Genomic DNA, 22,628 nt, shown 5'->3' with positions numbered 1-22,628 from the left:
CCATCTCTCCTGTTGAGGCCTTATCTCTGCTGACTGTGCACCTTATTTCTGTGGCATTACTCTTCTCCGAATGTGTGCCACTCTCCTAGTCTTATTTGAGATGGAGCCATAGACTCCAATGCAATGGAGTGTGGCTCCTTCGGTCCTTGCCTTGTGGCCATTCTGTGTAACTGCACTGTACCCAAAACTCCTAGCTCAGCAGAAAGTGTTACCCCTTGGTCGCACTGCAAGCGGAAGCTGGGCGTGCGCACTGCGCGCGGCTTCTCGGGCGCTTGGGTGGTCGCACTGGGAGCGTACTTCTCCTCCTCTCTACGCGCCGGTCAGACATCGACTGCAGTCGTTCATACTCGTATTCACTCGGTTTTCCACACACACGTCATTTTAAACATGTGTGTGTGTGTCTCGCGTGAAAAATAGAAATGAACCGATCTGAAGCGCTGCAGGCGCGCGCACTGCGCTCCACAGCGCGAGATGTGCGACCAGGCAGACCGGTTAACATGTGCGCCGATCTGAAACTGCCTCCGCTCCAGGGCGCTGCGCTTCGGTTCCGCGTCCAGTGCGACCAAGCTGTTATAAGGGTCGTCATGTATAGTTCACTCCCATCTCCCGTTCACCGCTCACACCCTGCTCTCCTTCAGAACCTGTTGAAGTGCACACTCTCATCCATTAAGTGGTGCTAAAGAGCATGCTGTAATTTTTGGAGGCAAATGATGGCAGATGGCAGAGATAATGCTGTATTGAAGCATAAGAACATAAAATGACTATACTTTGATTATTTAAGTCAACACAAAACAACATAAAAATGTAGTATGGTTATTGTTCACTTACCTTGACTTGATCTTTAAAGGTGGCATAACTTTCTTTTCATTGGTCTTGTTTTCAAACTTTTATGTCACTTTTCATAAAAAAATACGACAACAGTAGGAGGTGCCAGGCTGTTGTGGCTGTGTATGGTTCTTCCACACGCTACTGCTCCTGTTTGTTAAATGAATAAACTGTTAAATTGCAGACATGTCTTGTTTCTTCACATTTCAATCATCCAATCCACCAAACACCAAACAAGAGTCAATAGCAGAATAAGCTGTTTGACTTAGCAGAAAAGATTTGGCACATTTTTCATGGGCACAACCCAGATACTTAGCTCTGCTGCTCACCCCTCAAATGCATGTTCCTCACAAGTATAGCACCATTTAAAAGGGTAAGAAACAGGCTTTCCAATGCTATAAGATTTATTTCCAAGAAGCATTGTTACAAAAAAAATATAGTCTACCAAACACAAATGTCCTTACTTTTTGTGCTATGTTATTTGTATGGATGTTTTGTGGTGCATTGTTTGAAATGTTTGGTTATCACTTTTGTTCCTTTACTGGACTTTGGTTCTGCCTGCCCTTGTGTTACTGGGGACAGGTTTTTTGTATCTGTGAATTAATGGTCTCACTGTCCTGTCTTTTAAAAAAAATGTTTTATGAAGAATGAACCTTTAACCCGCAACATGGAGCAGGGTTACACTTGTTTAGTTTATCAACTGAGAGAGAGAGAGAGAGAGAGAGAGAGAGAGAGAGAGAGAGAGAGAGAGAGAGAAATGGAGCAAAGAGCAGTAGAGCAGGTTTGTCCAGGTAAGACCTCGCCCTCATGTCAAACAGGTGAGGCAACTTTCATAGTTTATTTTTACCCAGCGGTTGTGTCGCAGTCTATTTCGTCGTGTGAAGGTAAGGTGAACAGTCTGAATGTTTTCCTCGTTAACACCTGTTGTTACCTGAGTTCTCTGCCCTTCAACTTGTCGTTGTGTTGTTGTTGTGTTATTATAATGTTACTGTAGCTGAGTCAGAGCTGTAACTGTAAAGTCTGGACCGACAGAACCGTGTCCGCCATGTTGTGTGGATGTTGTCGGTAGAAGCGCTGGAATAAGAGCAGAAGCAGAGTTAGTGGATGGATTTGTGGAGGGCAGAATGCGCACTAACCCTTTAGAGCAGGGGTTTTCAAACTGTAGGGCGCGCCAGAGAGTTTGAGTTTGAGGGGGGGCGCAACCTGAGAAAAAGAAAAACTGTAAATATTCAAACAATAGATGAGTTACATGTCACTTGCACATAGGGCTAAATGATTAATGTTTTTGCAGTAGCCTATAATTTGCAATTATACTGCGATATGATAAAACACGATCTTGTAACACACAGGCTGCGATTATGCTCGACTGATGTGTCAGGGAGAGCGGAGCTCAGCCGGCCTCAGGCTCGGCTGAATGTAGCACTACGTATGTGGAACTATTCCGGTTAGAAAAATAATCTGCGTCAGCTATAACTTCATATGAACGCAGCTCAAAGCGACCCGGTGCCTCTCACAGTGACCAAGCTCAGACAAATACATTGGATCAGCAGTAGCACCACGTGTCCTCCCGCATAAAGCTGCAATCTACCAGAGCTCCTAAAAAAGAACAGAACACAAAAAAAGGTTCTCCTCTACTACAGCTGAACAGCTGACATGTGGTCAAGACGTACAGTGGAGAACTGTCACAGACTCATCGGTGCATTGATATAAACTTCAACCTCAGACTGTCTGCTTCCCAGATGACACACAGGGAGAGCATGAAGCTGCTTGTGTGATGAGTGTGTTACAGAGTTCTATATCAATGTTTAGGTTTATTTGTCAGTGCTTTATGTTGTCATGAAATGCTGAGAAACAAGACTGTAAATCAAACAAATCCTACAGGAAAGACCAATTTATGTTTAATGAATCAAATATAGTTTTGGTCATAGTAACTGATGATAAATACGCTATATGTTTAATTCTCTTTTTTTGGGGGGGGTGGGGAGGGGGTGGCACACATCTCTCACACTTTGAAAACCCGTGCTTTAGAGTGATGGGCCAGGATCTGGGCAAGGGGCAGCTGGGTGAGGGGCAGCTGCCACAGAAAGAGAGACTGTTTCTGAATGAAGATTCCTTCTGAAAAGTTAGTTAGAAAGATTGAATGTATGCTGTTAAATGTTTGGAAATGAATGTTGATATGTTTTATAACACAAATATGTGTGATAATGTTATGTTTTGTGCTTTTTAGCAGTCAAACCAGTTGAGGTCATTTTGACCCCAGAAGACAATAGATGTTACTATTTGCTGCCATAAAAAAGAAGAAAGGGTTTTTAAAAAACTCCTGATGGAAGTTGTTGTGATAGTGGAGCTGTGGGGTGAAATAAATCGTGGCCCAGTTGTTGTGTGTGTAGCTTGTTTGATCCAGTGGTTTTCTACAGGGATGCTGTCCACACAGAGACTGTGTCACATCAACTCAGTGGATCTCAGTCCTTGTGTGTGTCAGTGGATGGAAACAGTGGTCCATGGATCATGTTGCTGGGCTGCTCTTCACTTCACTGCAGCTTCATGACGCCATCTAGTGGACTGATAGTAGAAGTAGAGCAGCTGATGGCAGCTTCGTCTTCCTCACTGCTGTGTGACTGCATTCAGCTGACAATGATATGAAGCAGAGGAGAAGAGCCAATCAGTGGAGGAGCAGCTGGAGACATGATGGACATGTGAGCTGCTGTGCAGATGAATGATGTGTGTTTCCTCTGCAGGTGAAGCTACAAAGTGTGTGTGAGCTGATGTGGATGTGAGCTCAGCAGCATGGATCAGTGTGAGGACAGAGAGGAGGGAGCCCCTCCCTCTAAAACCAAAAGCCAGACCACAGGTCAAAGGTCAGAGTTTAAAACAGTCAGAAAGACTTTTCTCTCTAAAAGTCAGTTGTTGTGTTTATTAAAAGATTGAAGATATTTCACATCGGTTTTTCTCCAACATGCACATTTATCAGTTGTGTTGTTGTTTCAGGATCCAGCAGCAGAGACCAGACTCTCCTGAACCCAGCTGTCTGTCTTTAAAGAGCAACGACTCAAAGGACATTGTCGTTAACTTTAAAGTAGGACGAGGATCAGCTGATCAGATGTAAGACAAAACTACATTTCAAAGGTTTTGAGTTTCTGTTGAACGTTCTTCCTGTGGAGTCACATTTCAATGATTCTCCATAAAAACTAAGTTATAACTCAGACACACGTTCAGTGAATGACTGACAGCATCCCATGCATCTTATTTTCTGTTATTGCATCCACTGCTGACGCTACTAAATATAACAGCTGCTTTTTGTTCACTTCCTGCAGCAGTCGCTCCACTTCAGCATTAAAGTTCTTTTAATGTTTGAAGTCAGACGCTCCCTTTAGATTTTTGTTTGGACATTTTAACTTTCCTTCTCAACTCACCTTCTCTGACATTCTTGATTTAACAACACGTTCATGAATCTGACGTAGAGTTTGCATGTTCTCCCCGTGCATGTGTGGGTTCTCTCCAGCTTCCTCCCACAGACCAAAGACATGCAGGTGAACTGGTGACTCTAAATCACCCATAGGTGTGAATGTGTGTGTGTATATGTTGGCCCTGTGATAGACTGGTGACCTGTCCAGGGTGAACCCCGCCTCCTGCCCAAAGTCAGCTGAGAAAGGCTCCAGCTCACCCTCCACCCTAGTGAGGATGAGCTGGATAGAAGATGAATGAATTTAAAGAGATATTGGTGAATGAGGCCCATTGTTACAAAATGTAGAAAAAGGAAGTCACTCACATTTGTAACCCTTGAAATAACTTGGCAGAGAATTCTTTTGAAAACCTAAAACTGTTAAACATGAGTTGTGTTGTTGTTTCAGGATCCAGCAGCAGAGACCAGACTCTCCTGTACCCAGCTGTCTGTCTTTAAAGAGCGACCACTCAAAGGGCATTGTCGTTAACTTTAAAGGAGGACGTGGATCAGCTGATCAGATGTAAGCTGTAACTGACAGTCAGACTCAGGTTATTGTAGAAAAGAACCAGTTTGTACGACGTGTTGTTGGACCAGGTCTGAAACCAAAGTGTCTCTGTCTGTTGTGAACGTCCTCAGGGGACATATAAAGTCCATCTTGTATTATCTCTCTGTCCTGATGTTGACTTGACACTGATTCCTCCACAGAGTGGACCAGGAGAGCTCAGAGGTTCCCAGTGGTCAGTCTGCCCAGCAGCATCAAACACACCTGGACTCCATATTTATGGTGAGGACATGTCCAACAGCTGCTGTTACATCTGTTGTGTTCACCATCATCTCCATGCTGCACTTTGACACCAGTGGATTGTCCGTCTGTCCAACATGGATCTGATGTTTGGCTCCATGGTTTTAGTTTGATGCTGTCACTCATAGAGTTTCTGTTCCAGCTGCTGGAGGAGAACATGGTCACTTTTGTCAAGAACGAGCTGAAGAAGATCCTCAAGGCTCTGAGTCCAGATTACCCAGAATGCTCAGGGAGTCGGACGGAGGATGAGGAGGTGTTGGACGGTGAGAATAAAGAGCAGAAGAGGAGCAGCAGAGAGGCATTAGTGAAGATCACAGTGAACTTCCTGAGGAGGATGAAGCAGGAGGAGCTGGCTGAGCGTCTGCAGAGCAGTAAGAGGATTTCTCTAAAGATTCAACATGATGGACAAATGAGATGTTCACTGACATGAACACATGGAGGGAAACATGTTCATAGTTGTTATTTAGAGGAATTAAAATGTTATATTTTCTTATTGATCTTATATCTTGTGTTTTCATTCAGAATATTTTGCTCCAGTTTGTGGACGTAGACTCAAATCTTCCCTGAAGAAGAAGTTTGAGTGTGTGTTTGAGGGGATCTCTAAAGCAGGACACCCAACCCTTCTGAACCAGATCTACACAGAGCTCTACATCACAGAGGGAGGGGCTGGAGGGGTCAATGATGAACATGAGGTCAGACAGATTGAAACAGCGTCCAGGAAACCAGACAGACCAGAAACAACCATCAGACAAGAAGACATCTTTAAAGCTCCACCTGGAAGAGACCGACCAATCAGAAGAGTGATGACAAAGGGAGTGGCTGGCATTGGGAAAACAGTCTTAACACAGAAGTTCACTCTGGACTGGGCTGAAGACAAATCCAACCAGGTCATACACTTCACATTTCCCTTCACCTTCAGAGAGCTGAATGGGCTGAAGGAGAAAAAGTTCAGCTTGGTGGAACTTGTTCATCACTTCTTCTTTGAAACCAAAGAAGCAGGAATCTGCAGGTTTGATCTGTTCCAGGTCGTCTTCATCTTTGACGGTCTGGACGAGTGTCGACTTCCTCTGGACTTCCACAACACTGAGATCCTGACTGATGTGACAGAGTCCACCTCAGTCAACGTGCTGCTGACCAACCTCATCAGGGGGAACCTGCTTCCCTCTGCTCGCCTCTGGATAACCACACGACCTGCAGCAGCCAATCAGATCCCTCCTCAGTGTGTTGACATGGTGACAGAGGTCAGAGGGTTCACTGACCCCCAGAAGGAGGAGTACTTCAGGAAGAGGTTCAGAGATGAGCAGCAGGCCAGAGAGATCATCTCCCACATCAAGACATCACGAAGCCTCCACATCATGTGCCACATCCCAGTCTTCTGCTGGATCACTGCTACAGTTCTGGAGGAGCTGTTGAAGACTAGAGAGGGAGGAGAGCTGCCCAAGACCCTGACTGAGATGTACATCCACTTCCTGGTGGTTCAGTCCAAACAGAAGAAGGTCAAGTATGATGGAGGAGCTGAGACAGATCCACACTGGAGTCCAGAGAGCAGGAAGATGATTGAGTCTCTGGGAAAACTGGCTTTTGAGCAGCTGCAGAAAGGCAACCTGATCTTCTATGAATCAGACCTGACAGAGTGTGGCATCGATATCAGAGCAGCCTCAGTGTACTCAGGAGTGTTCACACAGATCTTTAAAGAGGAGAGCGGCCTGTACCAGGACAAGGTGTTCTGTTTCGTCCATCTGAGTGTTCAGGAGTTTCTGGCTGCTCTTCATGTCCATCTGACCTTCATCAACTCTGGACTCAACCTGATGTCACAACAACAAACAACCTCCAAGAAGAAGAAGAAGAAGACTGAAACAACAGGAGTCAATTCTGCAGAGACAATCTTCTACCAGAGCGCTGTGGACGAGGCCTTACAGAGTCCAAATGGACACCTGGACTTGTTCCTCCGCTTCCTCCTGGGTCTTTCACTAAAGACCAATCAGAATCTCCTACGAGGTCTGATGAAACAGACAGGAAGTGATTCACGGTCCAATCAGGAAACAGTCCAGTACATCAAGAAGAAGATTGAAGAGATTCCCTCTGCAGAGAAAAGCATCAACCTGTTCCACTGTCTGAATGAACTGAATGATCGTTCTCTAGTGGAGGAGATCCAACAGTCCCTGAGGTCAGGACATCTCTCCACAGATGAACTGTCTCCTGGTCAATGGTCGGCTCTGGTCTTCATCTTACTGTCATCAGGAGAAGATCTGGATGAGTTTGACCTGAGGAAATACTCTGCTTCAGAGGAGGCTCTTCTGAGGTTGCTGCCAGTGGTCAAAGGCAAAGCCTCCAACAAAGTTATGTAAGTGTAAGTGTAGAGATAGTTGGATTTATTCATCATTACATACAAATAGGGATGTCCCGATACCACTTTTTCACTTCCGATACGATACCGATATTGCAGCCTTCAATATCGGCCCGATACCGATATTGATCCGATATTAGGGGTGGTGAACAAAACGATTATTTATATTTTTCAAATTTTAATACAAAGGAGAGTCCTCCTGTTGCTGACTGACAGGCTGCCGCTGTCATGTTCTTCTATAGGACAGACAGTACTGAGCTTACTTTTGAACTGTAAAATATAAAAAAAATAAACCTTATTTACAACTGTTATTGAATTATTGTATGTACATCAATGTCAAACAAAAGGCAAAATCTTCTTGCTTCAAGGTTTTATTTGTCACTCCAAATTGAAGATTATAGCCTGCCCTACAGTAAAAATGGCATACATAAAATAAAAAGAGGAGTAAAGCAATATATTAAGCAGCAATATTTAAGCATCAAAGATGTTTAATCAAACCCACATAGTTTGAAACAACGTTCAAAACACACAGCCAGTGTCACAACTAAGCATAAAGCCCGCTAGCTTAATGCTAACGTATAATGTAAAATGCCATAGACGGGCTAACAGAAATTAGCATTGTTAATTTAATTCTGGCTTTAGCACTGTTAACACGGCTCAACATGTGGACCAGCTGGTCTTCCTCCAGAAGAATCTGACCACCGACCCCGTCTGTAGTTAATTTGAACTGTACATTTAGAGCAATATAGCGCATTTACCGTTTATTAGCGGGCAAGCCCGACCTGTCCATGCACCCGTGTCTGTGTGTGTGTGTGTAGTCTACGTGCCACACAGCCGACATCACTTCTCCTTGCTACAATCGCACATGGATGTATTATATTAAGATGGATGAATCGCACACACGCTGTTGTTGTTGTGATCATGTGATCTCTGCATGCTGGAGCCGGGCGCTCTTCTTCTCTGGCAGGCGGCGCATTAAGGTGCATTACCGCCACCTACTGTGTTGGAGTGTGAACGAGAGTCACCTATTCATATGGGACAGAAGTGCTGGAGCGGAATAATGGACTGCTTTTATCGGAGCGTTTATATCGGAGATTTTAGATGCAGTCCGATATAATCCGATATTAGTTTTTTTGGCTGATATCGGACATAAATCAATATCGGATCGGGACATCCATACATACAAACACTTCGGTCTTTCAACAGAACAGATAATAAACCCCTTTCTTCTTTAATTCCTCATTATCATCTCTTCAGACTGAGCAGCTGTAACCTCTCAGAGAGAAGCTGTGAAGCTCTGTCCTCAGTCCTCAGCTCCCAGTCCTCTAGTCTGAGACACCTGGACCTGAGTAACAACAACCTGCAGGACTCAGGAGTGAAGCTGCTGTCTGGTGGACTGGAGAGTCCACACTGTAGACTGGAGACTCTGGACCTGAGTAACAACGACCTGCAGGACTCAGGAGTGAAGCTGCTGTCTGGTGGACTGGAGAGTTCACACTGTAGACTGGAGACTCTCAGGTGAGGATCCATCCAGCTGTTTATCTGATGCTACTTGAACACAGCAGCAGGTGTTGACAGAGGGTTCCTGTGTGTTGTTGTGTGTGTTCAGTCTATCAGGATGTCTGATCACAGAGGAAGGCTGTGCTTCGCTGGCCTCAGCTCTGACCTCCAACCCCTCCCATCTGAGAGAGCTGGACCTGAGCTACAACCATCCAGGAGCCTCAGGAGTGAAGCTGCTGTCTGCTGGACGGGAGGATCCAGACTGGAGACTGGACTCTCTCAGGTATGGAGAGGCTGCTGCAGCCACACACACTGTCTGATAGAGGAGGAGGAGCTGGAACATTTTTATGGCCCCGTTCACACCTGGTCACACCTGGTATTAACGTCTGTCTCAGGTAATCCATGCATTTATGACATCAGATCCCATCACTCAGACCATATCCAGAGGTGGTGTAGGCCACAGTGAAGCTCCGCCCACTCCACTGACGTCCTCTGTCACAGTCTGACTCGTCCCAACACAGTTTATACTGCAGCCAAAGTCTCAGAGTGTTTCAAACATGAGCTGTGCAGCTTTCATCAGTCACAGTGATGAACTACTGGGATCAGGAGTTTCTCCTCATGATGACTTCAGTGTCTCATCATGACTCACTGTGTCATATTCAGGAGAAGAGATGTCAGTGATGAAAGCAGCTGTTGGCAGCTGTGCTCTGAGTCTCTCCAGATGTTTTGACCAGACTTTATTTCAGAGTGTATCAAGAAACATTTCAGCTGCAGCTGGTTGAACTGCTCCTGAACCAACAGAGTGTCTGACCTGAACAGTCCCAGAGACTCTAGACACCTGTTGAGTGTGGACACACTAACAACAACACAGCAACAAGAATCAAAGCATGTCCACTGCTCAGAGACATTCGTCTCCCAGCGTCTCCAACCAAGGAGGAAATAAGAGACAGAAACCAGGCGGCACCATCAGGTCTCTGTCTGGTCAGATATTGATGATCAATAATCAGCTCAGTCTCTCTGAGATCCTGGTCTTGTCCTGATGAGATGAGACTGATGTTGTTGTGTTGAGGAGACAGTCAATCACAGTGTGACATCCAGGTGTCCTCACTGTCCAGAGGCCTGGAGCTGTCAATCAGAAGAGAGTGAGTGTAGTGAACAGTGTAATAATCAGTGTTTGTGGCTGAATGTGTGTGTGATCAAACAACTGTTTTCAGACTGTGTGTGTGCTGACTCCAGATCAGATGAAGCCACAAAGTGGCTCCTTAATGAAAGTCTCCAGCAGCTGGAGCTTCACTTCCTGTCTGAGTCCATGTGCTCTGAGCTGAGCCTGCTTCTCTCTGCTCTACAGTTTCTCTGCTTCCTCTGGACTCTGACTTCAAGTCCAGTCAAAATGTGTGGACAGGTTTGATGGAGCTCAGGACTGCTCCTGAGGACGGCTGCTTTGTTCCACATGATGTGACTGATCTCAGTGAGTCAGTGTGTTGCAGCTGATCTGTGTGAAGAGCAGAGAAGAACAGAGTCATTGATCATGAGATCCTGATCCGACCTGTCACTGTGATCAGATGGTTTCTATTAGAGCTCCTTCATCCACTCACTGCTGCTGTGGCTCCTGTGGAAACCTGCTCACAGCCTCATTCTTCAGCTTCCTGTGGAGTTTTCTTCAAACAAACACAAGTTGTGTTCACACTCAGTGTTTCTCACTAAACTCTCTGGGCCCTAGTTTGCTGGCGCAGCGCAGGTGGCGCAAGGTAACGCAGCCGGTCTAATGCAAGTTTCGACCAGCGCAGCCTAGCGCAAAGTCAGATTGGCAGATTGGTAGATCGCACTGCGCTGAGATAAGCGTGGCCGCGCAGCAGGGGGAGGCGTCACAGATTCAGCCTGGTGCAGTGGAAGTTTCGTGCGAAAATGTCCCGCCGAGGTTGCGCTGAAAGCTCGCCACCTCCAACCAGGTCTACTCTCAGCGCAGGGCGGAGCGCAGCAGGTGCAGTGGAAGTTTGGCTGACTGACGTGCAGTGCACACACGTCACCAAGACCTCACAGGCAGATTTCCACAGTTCCAGGCACATTTCAATGCAATAAATATCCACAATAACCACTATTTAATGCAACTAATGGAATCAACACATGAATTTATATCTATATAGATTGTCCCGTCACATCTGACGTCAGATCAAAGCAGAGATCAAAGGCTGTCGGCACGCAATGGAAACTCCACCTGAATTAACACAGCAGGGACGAACTGGCACTGAAAAGCAGCTGCGGATGTCCCAAGCAGGACTGTGACGGTGGATGACTGCATGTCGCTGCCGTGTTGAGATACGCACTGTGCCCTGATCCCCTTTATTTATTTATTTACTTATTAATTCATTAGCGCAAGCGACCACGTCGTCACGCAGCCGTAATGAAAAACAAAACACAAATCATCATCTCTCTTAGCCCACCACAACAGCCTGGGTATCAGATAGTCAGTATATAGCCTACTACAGTATACTCAGCATCTCTATCACAGAGAAAAAAGAAAAAAAAAGGGACGGACAGAGAGAGAGAGAGAGAGAGAGAGAGTCCTTTACGCTGATTTCATCCCGCATGGTGTTTGTTTATGTTGTGATTAGTGTACACCTCTCATCTTTCTCACACAGGGTTTGAATAAATGTGAGTTTCTTTATTAGTTTATTAGTTGTTGTTTTTTAGCAGGGCAGCTGTTCTCAGTGTATCAGATCAAACCTGATTAAGGATATTAGTAAACTCATTATTGGTCACTCTGAGCTCGGACCTCCGGACCAAAACAGCTGTTTCCTCCTGGGAGAGGTTCGGCCTCTGGCGTCGCTGTCTCCTCCGTCCATGTCAAAGTATAAAATGACAAACTTGCAGCGCGCATCGCCCGCGGCGCAGTTAAAGGTGAGGAGAGGAGCTCATTTGATTGGTGAAGATCCGAATCGGCTGTGTTAATCCCACTTCTCCTCCTCCTGTCTCCCTCCCGCCCTGTCTCCTCCCCCTTTGCCGTTTGCGGCGGTAGGAGGGACGAGGGGAGGGTTTGCGCTGGCGTAAGTCGGACTGCGCGGCCCAGCAAACTTGCGAAATGGACCTGGACACACCCCGTTGGCGTGGCGAAGCTGCGCTGAACTTAGACTTCGCCCGGTCTAGGAAACTAGGGCCCTCTGTGTGTTTCACTGAGCTCTAACAAACGTGTTGAGTGTGTTTCCTTCCTCATCAAACACTGAAACCATCCACTGTTCACAGCTGCACTCGTCTTTCCTGGTGCATTGTGGGATATCTGGGCTGGTCAGCTCCACCTGTTGTGTCTTCATCTTCTTTGCTGTGATGTGTGTTTGTGCAGCTTGAGAGTCAGAGAGTGAAAGTGTGTGTCTCACACTGCAGTGACATCACATGGAGAAAAGACATGATGAAGTGTTTCCTCCTCGTCTCCTCCTGCTCTGTATCATCACTAGATAAAGACTCCAGCTCCTTCTTCTCTGTGCTCAGTGTTCATCCATACATACCAGCCTCCATGTGAACACAGTGATAAAACAGTGTGTGTGTGAGAGCCATGTAATGTCCATGTGTGCATGCTGACAGAGAAGGTGCTGCTCTGACCCCCCTCCTCCTTTCAGGGTGGAGCCTGCTGGAGTCCCATGGTTGACACCAGGTCTGAGGAAGTGTAAGTCTGTTTTTACTTTGATTCATGGAAACGAGGGATGCACATGTTTAATTAAGCAATATTACCCGAGAGGGTGTGCTTTAACGTCATTTGAGCACGACGGTGATGTGGTCAGGACCAAGGCGCTTGCGCCGAGGTCCGCAAGCATCACTGAAGTGCTCAAATCACGTTTAAGCACACACTCGAGGGTAATATTGCGATTATACAACAATTACCAACAAAATAAAGCGTATAATTAAATAAATATTCATGTTGATGGACGTTTTGCTCTCAAAAGTTAAAGTTTTTTGCGAGTGTGCTTCCCGTTTCCATGGAAATAAATGGGGTCTGACTAATAACTGAAACACAATCAGTCACGTCAGTAGACTCCTATGTGTAGTGGAACCTAGTTCACCTCTACAGCAAATAGTCCGAACCTTAGTAACGACCTAGCAACAGAAATGATTTTCTAGTCCCAGATGAGTGAACTCTGAGCTGACGTTCATGTTTTAACGCGGTCTCGGACTTTCCCGAACTAAATCAACACTGCACAAACTCACCCAAGTTATAACAAAGATGCCGTTTTTTTCCTTTCACAGATGTAGCTTCTACAACCGCAAACTCTGCATGTAAATGAAGTTATAGCACCGTGTCGCCGACACAGCTGATAGAGAAAGCCAAACGATTACTCCAGATTATTTAAAAGCCCAAAAGGCGCAAGCGAGAGAGAGGGAGAGAGAGAAACATACAGGTAATCACCTCCGTTTTATCCAATCACAACTCGTGTCTCTCCGACTTTGTAACATGGGACTGAGACAATCCTCTTGGCTGTAACGGGGAAGTTTACAATATAACAATATATTTTATATACAAAAAATAAAATAACATAATTGTTCTATAAATGTGACTTTGGCAGCTGACAGGAACAACCTACAGGAGGTCAATGTAGTTTGTGATTTATTTTCACGAGTAATAAATGACGTTTTTTAAAATAAAAGGGGGAAAAATCCATGTTGCCATGGAGATGTGTAAACAACATGACATGGCGAAGTAATATTTTCAGTGATGAGTCAGCCGTGCTGTAATGCTGATTTGAGCACGTTCTAAATGTCTTATTGACCAATCAGATTGCTTGGTCGGAACTACTTGTTGTATAACCGTTAACGGATAACAAGAACTTTGACCGATTAATACTATCTTTTTTTTTTTTATTAGCTCCTTGTCGTCAACTCATGGGGGCGTGTCAACACGTGCAGATTTCCACATGCCTTCAGTCATATCTTGCGGTAAAAAGTTCCACAGGAGGACTGACAGTATGTGCAGCAGCCCCCATGAAGGAAGGTCAGACCATAAATGCAGCTACACAGACATAGATGTGCATCACCTGTAACAACGGCGCTGAAAAAAAAAGAAAAAAAAGAAATAAAAGAGGACGCTGATGCAGCTCTCCTGCAGCTCCACAGAGGAGCTCTGCTGCTCCTTCAGTCTGGTGTTTGGCTGCACTTTGTAACTAAAACAGTTCTACATTGGACGATCTAACCTCCATATGAGCGATCAGCTGAGACAGAGCAGAGTGGATGTGGCACTGATCAGCTGTCACAGCGCACGTGTGTATTTAATGGCTAAAAAAAAAATTGGAGCGTCGTAATCTTATCGGTTAACGGTTATTAGAACACGGCTCTCTTGAATACTCGATTCTGATTGGTCAGTCACCAATATTCTGCGGTGTTTATTTCTCGATAGACCACCGCTGTGCGGACCGTTGCTAGGGACTCCATAGCAACGGCCGACTCTGCATGTCCGGTCACGGCCGCTGTTTTGCTGAGCCTCCTCCCGTTCGTGCATTTGAAGCCTTTGATAATCAATCAGTGGATCGATGGATTACCATACACGTTACGATGTGTTTTGTGTAGTCGTATCTGTCATAAACAAGAGATTATGGGGTGCGTTTGTGTCGCGGAGCTACAGAGAGGAGAGGAGCTGTGACACCGGGTCAGAGGTTCTGATGCAGGTTTACTTTTCAGCCACGATGTGGAAATAAGGAGCCTCCACTCTTCCTGTAACAGGTTACAAGTCGTTTATCTAACATCACAATTAGTCCGAAGCTGTTTAATGACGGTAAAAATGAAACATAAAGTAAATATCCTGCATACTTTCTCTTTTCTGTGCTGCGCTGGTCAGAGCGGCGTCCCGAGCAACGGTCTAATTTTACATGAATAACATCTCTTTTTATCATTATTTTGTGTTACATTATTGAATGATTTAGTTGTAGGCCGTGTTCTAAGCGGGATAATGTTGGTCGGTTGTTATGGAGAAATAAACCCCGACAGGTTGTATGGAACCCCGACGCGAAGCGGAGGGGTTTCATACAACCTGAAGGGGTTTATTTCTCACAACCTCACAACTCACAACCTCACAACTATATTTCTCACAACCTCCGAACTATACATTATCCCTTACATAATCGGTTAACGAGCGTCGGTTATCGGTCAGAAATTTTTTTCAAAATGTGCATCCCTACTGGAAACAAAGCAGCACATTCAACCATCTTCACACTGTCACATCACTGACCTCATGAGTCTTCATCAAACTGTCAATAACTGATCACATGATCAATAACTGCAGCTGTGTCTTGTTCTCTCCATCAGATTCCTGTCGACTCACAATCGACACAAACACAGTGAACACACTGATCAAACTGTCTGACGACAACAGGAAGGCGACATGGGTGGAGGAGGATCAGTCATATCCTGATCATCCAGACAGATTTGACCCGTTTCCTCAGCTGCTGTGTTCAACTGGTCTGACTGGTCGCTGCTACTGGGAGGTCGAGTGGAGAGGAACCGTTGATATATCAGTGAGTTACAGAGGAATCAGCAGGAAAGGAAACAGTGATGACTGTGTGTTTGGAATGAACGATCAGTCCTGGAGTCTGATCTGCTTGAGTGATGGTCGTTACTACGTCAGGCACAATAACAGAGACACACCTATCACCTCCTCCTCCTCCTCTGTCTCTAACAAAGTAGCAGTGTATGTGGACTGTCCTGCTGGCTCTCTGTCCTTCTACAGAGTCTCCTCTGACTCACTGATCTGCCTCTACACCTTCAACACCACCTTCACTCAACCTCTGTATCCTGGGTTTTTCCTCAGTTCTGATTCCTCAGTGAGTCTGTGTTGAGTGAACCAGAGTCTCCTCCTGTCACAGAAACCTTCTCTTTGTTGAACAGACAGTTCAGTCTCTACACGTCTGTCTCTGTCTCTCATCCACGTCGTTTTCACAGGACAGAGATTAATACAGTTTAATAATGAACTCATCAGCGTCATGGTAACAGAAAAATCATTGGGACCTGAAAAACAAGAAGAAGTTTACGAGAATCACTGAGAAGAGTTTAAAAAATCAACTGATTTAATCCATGAATGTTAATCTGATGTGAAATAAACAAAAACGTGATTTAAAAAAGAATCAGTAAATAAATGAATTAATAAACAAACATATACATTTATCTTATAGTTTTATTTTCCTTTTACCTGTGAGAGGACATTTTGCTTTCTTTTTGTCCCTCCTGAGCCCCCGCAGTCCTCCAGGTTTCTGTAGCCCCTCCCTTCTTCCCCTCACAGAAATGTTTACTATGCCTGAGGGACGGGTGAGTTCATATTCTTGTTGTTTTCCATGTAAATGTGGTTTTAAGTCACTGAATGTGTGAAGAAAAATGTGCACAGAGAATGTAAATATGTTTATCAGTTGTTTTTCTCTAGTTTTTAAGTTCGGAGCAAGTTCTGCCGGCTACTTTGTGTTGCAGATGTCGGCGTTACAGAGACTAACGAGTGTCATTCTGTATGTTTGGCGTGAGCCAAAAAGGATGACAACATTTTGTGTATGAATTGTCGCCCGCAGGTTTGTGGTTTTATTTTTATTTTTTTACAGTTTTAAATGTAGCAAATGCTGTGTGTCTTTGTTTTGCCACAGGATGGCGCTCCCCATTCATTCAATACACACCCCATGTTTTACAGACAGTTTATGTTTTTGTAATTTCCTTTGAAAGTATTAGAGAAAAATGTGTAACAGACAGAAATGATTACAATGGCTGAGGGCGAGAGCCAAAAAGACGGATGACGACATTTTGTGTATGAACTGTCGACCGCAGGTTGGAGTAAAATAAAGCTGTAAATCCTTGTCCTTCTCCTTGTGCCGAGTTGACCCACCATGGTTACACTGGTCATGTGACAACGTGCAGTCGGAAGCTCCTATTTGTGTCATAAACACAGGAATATCACCTCTTGACTTGCTTGAAGTAAATAAACTTCTGGGTGCATGTTTTATAGCCATCTGACGCCGTCTGTGGCTTTGAGGGATGTAAACAGCCTAAGCAGCAGAATTTCAATCTGCTCCCATTCATCGCTGCCGTGGCGATGCGGGGACAGACACAACTACCGCAAAACAGGAGCAATTTTTTTTTTTTAAGTATATTTTTTTGGCGTTTTTGCCTTTATTTGATAGCACACAGTATAGATAGACAGGAAAGGGGGAGGCAGAGAGAGGGGGAATGACATGCAGGAAAGGTCTGCCCAACGCGGGATTCGAACCGGGGACGCCTGCGTTGAGGACTGTAGCCTCGACATGGGGCAGCCGCTTTAACCACTGCGCCATGCACCGCCCCAAAACAGGAGCAATTAACCTGAAAATTTTCACATTCCTTCTTTTAGACCTAAAATGCTAGGAAAATACAGCCACAAGTTGAATTTGCCCAGAACTGTCCTTTAAACGGAGTCAAACGTCGCTAGTGGCTACATTTGAAATGCAGTCATGTGACAGAACCTCTGTTGGAAGTGTCTCCATCAAAACATCAACAAACAGATCACATGTTGGATCGATAAGAATCCCCCAATCCCCCATTGTGGCCACTCTATACACGGAAATGGTAGAACACAAGGCCCTAAACTCTTACAAAGGAACGCCTCCAAGCCATTGGTTCAGGTATGTGGATGACACATGGGTGAAGATCAAAACCCAAGATGTACAGCCTTTCACTGAACACATCAACTCAGTGGACAAAACATCAAGTTCACTAGAGAAGATGTCAAAGAGAACCGTTTTTGGACTGTGACGTTTGATATGTCCCTGCTAATTGTCTATGCAAACACTTTTACATAATGCTAACACAGAGCAACACTGACACACTTATTGCTGTTTTAACCACTTCTTCTGGTCTTTCTTTTTTTACACACAACTCAACCAGTTACATAGCGCAAGCGCCACCTACAGGCGACTATTCACATAGCGCAAACATAGTCTCATAGATAACATTTCCTCCCCACTACTATATGTTGTCAATAAACACAAAATATATTTTACAACATAAGATATGCTCTTTTTTTCTTTTTCTTTACTTAGCTCCACAATCATGAAACTTTTTTTTTTTACTTCAAATAACATGGGAGTTATTCAACTTGTAAATTGTATGTTGAAAACAATATTTCTCAGAACTCAACATTACATCTTTATCTGAACTATGCAATGTATTCACTCATTACGATAACGAACTGGAGGTTTAGTGATTTTATGTGGTTTTATGTGGTGAAGCCAAAGACACATTTCCACACTGTGGACAATAAAGGAAAGACTAAGATAAAAAAGTTTATAATACTTACCTCTAATCCAGACAGTAGCATATAACTGCGGAGAACAGTGAAAAACAGACTGAAGTCTACACAATGATCAATGATAGAACTGTTAGCAGACCAACTGTGTGAATTTATACATGTCAACATAAAGACGTCAGAACGTGGCTCTCGTACTAATTTCATCTGACGAGTTGTAGTCCGTTATACAATATTCACCTGTTAGTAAAAATGGAAACACTTTCAACTAAACACTGATTCCTGATTATGATTAAAACAAATGAAGCACAACATCAGTGACTGTAGGTTTAACACGTCTGACTTTACTGAACATTATCTTTGTTGTTTGACAGTGTTGTCACTGATGTAAATTCATGGTTCAAAGCCCCATGTGGTTCCTGTAAAAGTCTAATTACTCATCCATTTAATCCACTAGCATAGCATTCATGAACACGCAGCATCAAATCCAGAACGCCGTTGGCTCAGCCCAGAGGCATGATGGGAGTTCCACTACTGCCATATTCAGTGGGCCACATAACACGGAGGTCACCCCGAAAGTCAGAAGCTTTTTCAGTGAATGTGACAGGCGAGCAGCTCTGATAGTTGTTATAATAAAAACTCTTCTAATCTCTGACATGGACGCTGCTCTGCAACAGACTCTACTGTGCATCATTAATAGTAGTGAATAGTGAACTCACCTCTCTCTGCTGCTCTATTGGCTCCTTACATCCTTTGTTGCAGCCGTGCGGCTCGGCAGATCAAACGTCCTGTCGTCACGGCAATATATGATACTAGTCATAGTGTTTGATTGAAGATGATTGGCTGGCTCCTATCTTAACCCATAAGCTTCTCCTGTAACTACTATACTCATGTAGTCTGTAGGTTACAGTTATTATGGTTCTTCAACAGTGGACTGACTGTGTTCCCAGTCACGTTGCTCAGACTAGAGCCAGAAACCACTGAACTCTGAAACACAGTGAAGTGAGCCTGCAGTCCAGCCTGGTCATGTGACCTTCTACCTGAACACACCACTTTCATACGAGTGTTCATTCATGTTCATGCCCTGACCCCTTGTGGTTGTTAGGTGGCACTGCATTACATTGATAATAATATGAACAGGTGAGTGTTAAATGTTCACTGTTTCTGAGACTGAGTCTCATCACAAATTCCATCATTTATTATCATTTAAAAACATAATTATAAACCAAAGACTAGAAATGAAATCATGTATCAATTTGTTTTTTGTTTCTTGACTAAATGAAAAATGTATCTCTAATAAACATAAGTCTGTGATTTACTTTCAAACCAAAAGAGAATAAGATATTTTTGATGCCACAATCAAGCAATGAAATTCAATTGCAAATGCGGCCTCTTTGTTTTGTTTTTCTTTTAAAATCTTTTTATAATTATTTATTATGAAACCAGAAACGATATTCATATGGGTGTATCTGATTTTTAATTCTAAACCAAAGACTAGAAACAAAATCATTTGGTCAATTTGGTTTTTGTTTCTTAACAGAAATAAAGAAAATCCAAAAAAAGAAGAAGAAGAAAAAAAAAAAGAATCTTTATAATTATTCCTTTCATTTCATTTCATTTTTTATTGAACCTTTATTTATTCAGGTACTCTCATTAAGATATGGTGTCTCATTTGCATTCTCATTTGACTGAGACAGTAGCTCAGTGCACACACAGGTAGAGGACATCAAGAGTGGAAAAATCGAAATAAAAGAAACTGTCAAACACCAAAGATGGACCATTTGAAAGTTTTAGTTTTTTCTATTCTGATGCCAAAAGGTTTTTTCCATTTTCATTTTGAAACAGCAGATTTACAGGTTTTTTCCTTTATAAAAATAACAAATATGAATTATCTGATGATACCCAGACCATTTCAGTCTTAGAAACCCATCAGCTGTGTAGCCGACCATCTTGGTAACTTAATAAACTTAATACTAATAGATGAATACTGTATCAGTGTTGGTGGATGTGACTGTCTCTGTGGCATACAGAGCCATCAGTGGGTTAATATACCTACATTATTAGTATTATTTACATGTTTAATATGATTTACATTCAGTACATCTCATGTTTAGAGTGTGGTTATAATTTAGTTATATTTTTCTTGTGTTCAGACAATTGAAATCAAGAGTGATGTTACCTGCTTGACAGTTTCGACTGTGACTCCAGTCTTCCTCAGAAGCGTCATCCGACGTGTTACTGACGTGTCATTTATCAGCTGGTCGGTACGGCGGACCTGTCAGAGTCCGCCGTACCGACCGCGCCCCCTCCGCCCTGGGTGGTCTCTGGAGCACGGAATCCCAGGTGTGCGAGAGAGTGTACGCCCCCTCGTCCCGGTTGATGGTGTCCCTCGCCCGCTTCCTGATCTCTATGGCCTCTTTTTTACAGCGTTTGAATTTGTTTGTTTCTGATGTGATGATTTTGCCTTTGTCCCATTCCATGATGTGATTATTTCTTCTGCAGTGGTCTGTGATTGCTGATTTTAGGTTTTCCTGTTCTGCTTTTTCTTTTTGTGTCCGTGTGTACCGACCAGCTGATAAATGACACGTCAGTAACACGTCGGATGACGCTTCTGAGGAAGACTGGAGTCACAGTCGAAACTGTCAAGCAGGTAACATCACTCTTGATTTCAATTGTCTGAACACAAGAAAAATATAACTAATATATTTGAGAAGACAAAATGAACATAATTAATCTAATAATGTGGTTATAATTGTCTGTGTGTTTATGGTGAGAAAAGAGTGGTTTATTGTTTGAAAAATGTAATGTTATCTAGCAGTATGCAGTGTCTAACTCCGACCAGCAGAGGGCGCGTTCGCTACACGGTGTGTTCAGGAACAAGGAAGTCGCGCGTGAATATGTTCAGTGAATGAGAACACACACTTGAGTCTGAAGTTTCCGTATGTGTGTGTGGCGAACTGTGATGATAAAATACATATTTTTGCTCTTTGCAGGTAAGAATGGAGAGTTAGAATTGTGTAACGAGTGGGTGAATGTGTTATGTGCTGGTTTATTATCCCGTTCGGATGTTATGTGCTATTGTTTATGGACGTTACTCAGCCAATGTACCGTACGGAAAACGGCTAGCCTGTAGTTAGCACTGGTTGCGTAGTTACCGCGAGCAACAGGAAAACTATGAGCCGGTCTAAAGAGCCCGGACTGCTCGCGGAGTTCATAGATAAATAAATAAATAGGTTAAAATAGATATACATGATTGAGTTGATTAATTTGACAATGTTTAGACATGATTGATACTGTGTGTTTGCTAAATAAGTTGATATATTGAATGTACATGATGAAACTGGTCTGGAATAGTGATACAACAGTCACATGATCTATTGTTTTGATGTTGCTACAGATGTTCATGATTTTTCTGTGTTAGAATATCGAATATGTTCAGTGACTGAGAACACACACTTGAGTCTGAAGTTTCCGTATGTGTGTGTGGCGAACTGTGATGATAAAATACATATTTTTGCTCTTTGCAGAACAAAATAAAAGACATTCAAATTAAATGTGTAGTGGAGGGCAGCTTCACTCTGCACCACGCTACATCTCTGACCTTTGTGTAGAGTCTGTGTGAACGCTGCCTGAATCCCTGTAGATCAGCTGTGACACATGGGAAGATGTGCTGGCCGATGAATCCAGGTGGACAGCATGTGATGTAGCAGCAGCAGCTGTGATGAGCCTGTCATGAGCCTTCATGGAGCTCACAGGTCGTCAGCATCGATGAAGGAGAAGCTGTTAGTGAAGAAAACTCCAGTCAGACCATGGTGAAGCACACTGATGTTTCCACAAGCTGACCTCCTGCTTTTAACAGCAATTTAATTGACTTTTCTTTAAACACTGTAAAAGCTACAGGACAGATAAGTTCATGCCCTGACCCCTTGTGGTTGTTAGGTGGCACTGCGTTACATTGATGATAATATGAACAGGTGAGTGTTAAATGTTCACTGTTTCAGGTCTCATCAGATAATCCATCATTTATTATAATTTAAAAACACAAGCGGGTGATTTATTTTAAAACTACAAGAAAATATGACACCATTGATGTCACAATCAAGAAATTAATAAACAATTAAAAATGGTGCCTTTTTGGTTTTTGGAAATTCCTGTTATTGTTATTTTATTTTGAAATCAGAAACCAAATTCATATAGATGTATCTGGTTTTTAATTCTAAACCAAAGACTAGAGACAAAATTATGTGATCAATGTGTTTTTTGTTCTAAAAGAGTTTGAAGTTTTGCTGATTAAACCTCTCGTTTTTGATTTGGCAGAGACAGGAAGAACTCCAGCAGAACCACGGCTCCACAGCACAGTGGTTTTCAACAATGAAGCAAAACGTTATCTATTAAACACTGATCTGCTAAATCCGAATAAGCACAGAATGACTGATGAGTTTATCAATACAATGAGCCTATATCCAAAAACCAC

At 43.5% G+C, this 22,628-nt stretch overlaps 1 protein-coding gene across 1 annotated transcript; it reads left to right on the top strand.

Moving 5' to 3' along the window:
• Window positions 1–1,632: 1,632 nt before the first annotated feature.
• On the top strand, window positions 1,633–15,734 carry LOC311004111 (protein NLRC3-like; the record flags this gene model as incomplete). The annotated part of the gene is made up of 8 exons (XM_083996058.1): window positions 1,633–1,643; window positions 4,976–5,054; window positions 5,215–5,443; window positions 5,595–7,416; window positions 8,677–8,937; window positions 9,029–9,202; window positions 12,531–12,577; window positions 15,205–15,734. 8 exons carry the CDS (start codon window positions 1,633–1,635, stop codon window positions 15,732–15,734), a joined length of 3,153 nt encoding a protein of 1,050 aa, XP_083852184.1.
• Window positions 15,735–22,628: the final 6,894 nt, after the last annotated feature.

Source organism: Trachurus trachurus (genome assembly GCF_905171665.1).
Source record: "Trachurus trachurus genome assembly, chromosome: 21".
Lineage (NCBI taxonomy): Eukaryota > Metazoa > Chordata > Actinopteri > Carangiformes > Carangidae > Trachurus > Trachurus trachurus.
This window is presented reverse-complemented; position numbering and strand designations above follow the sequence as displayed.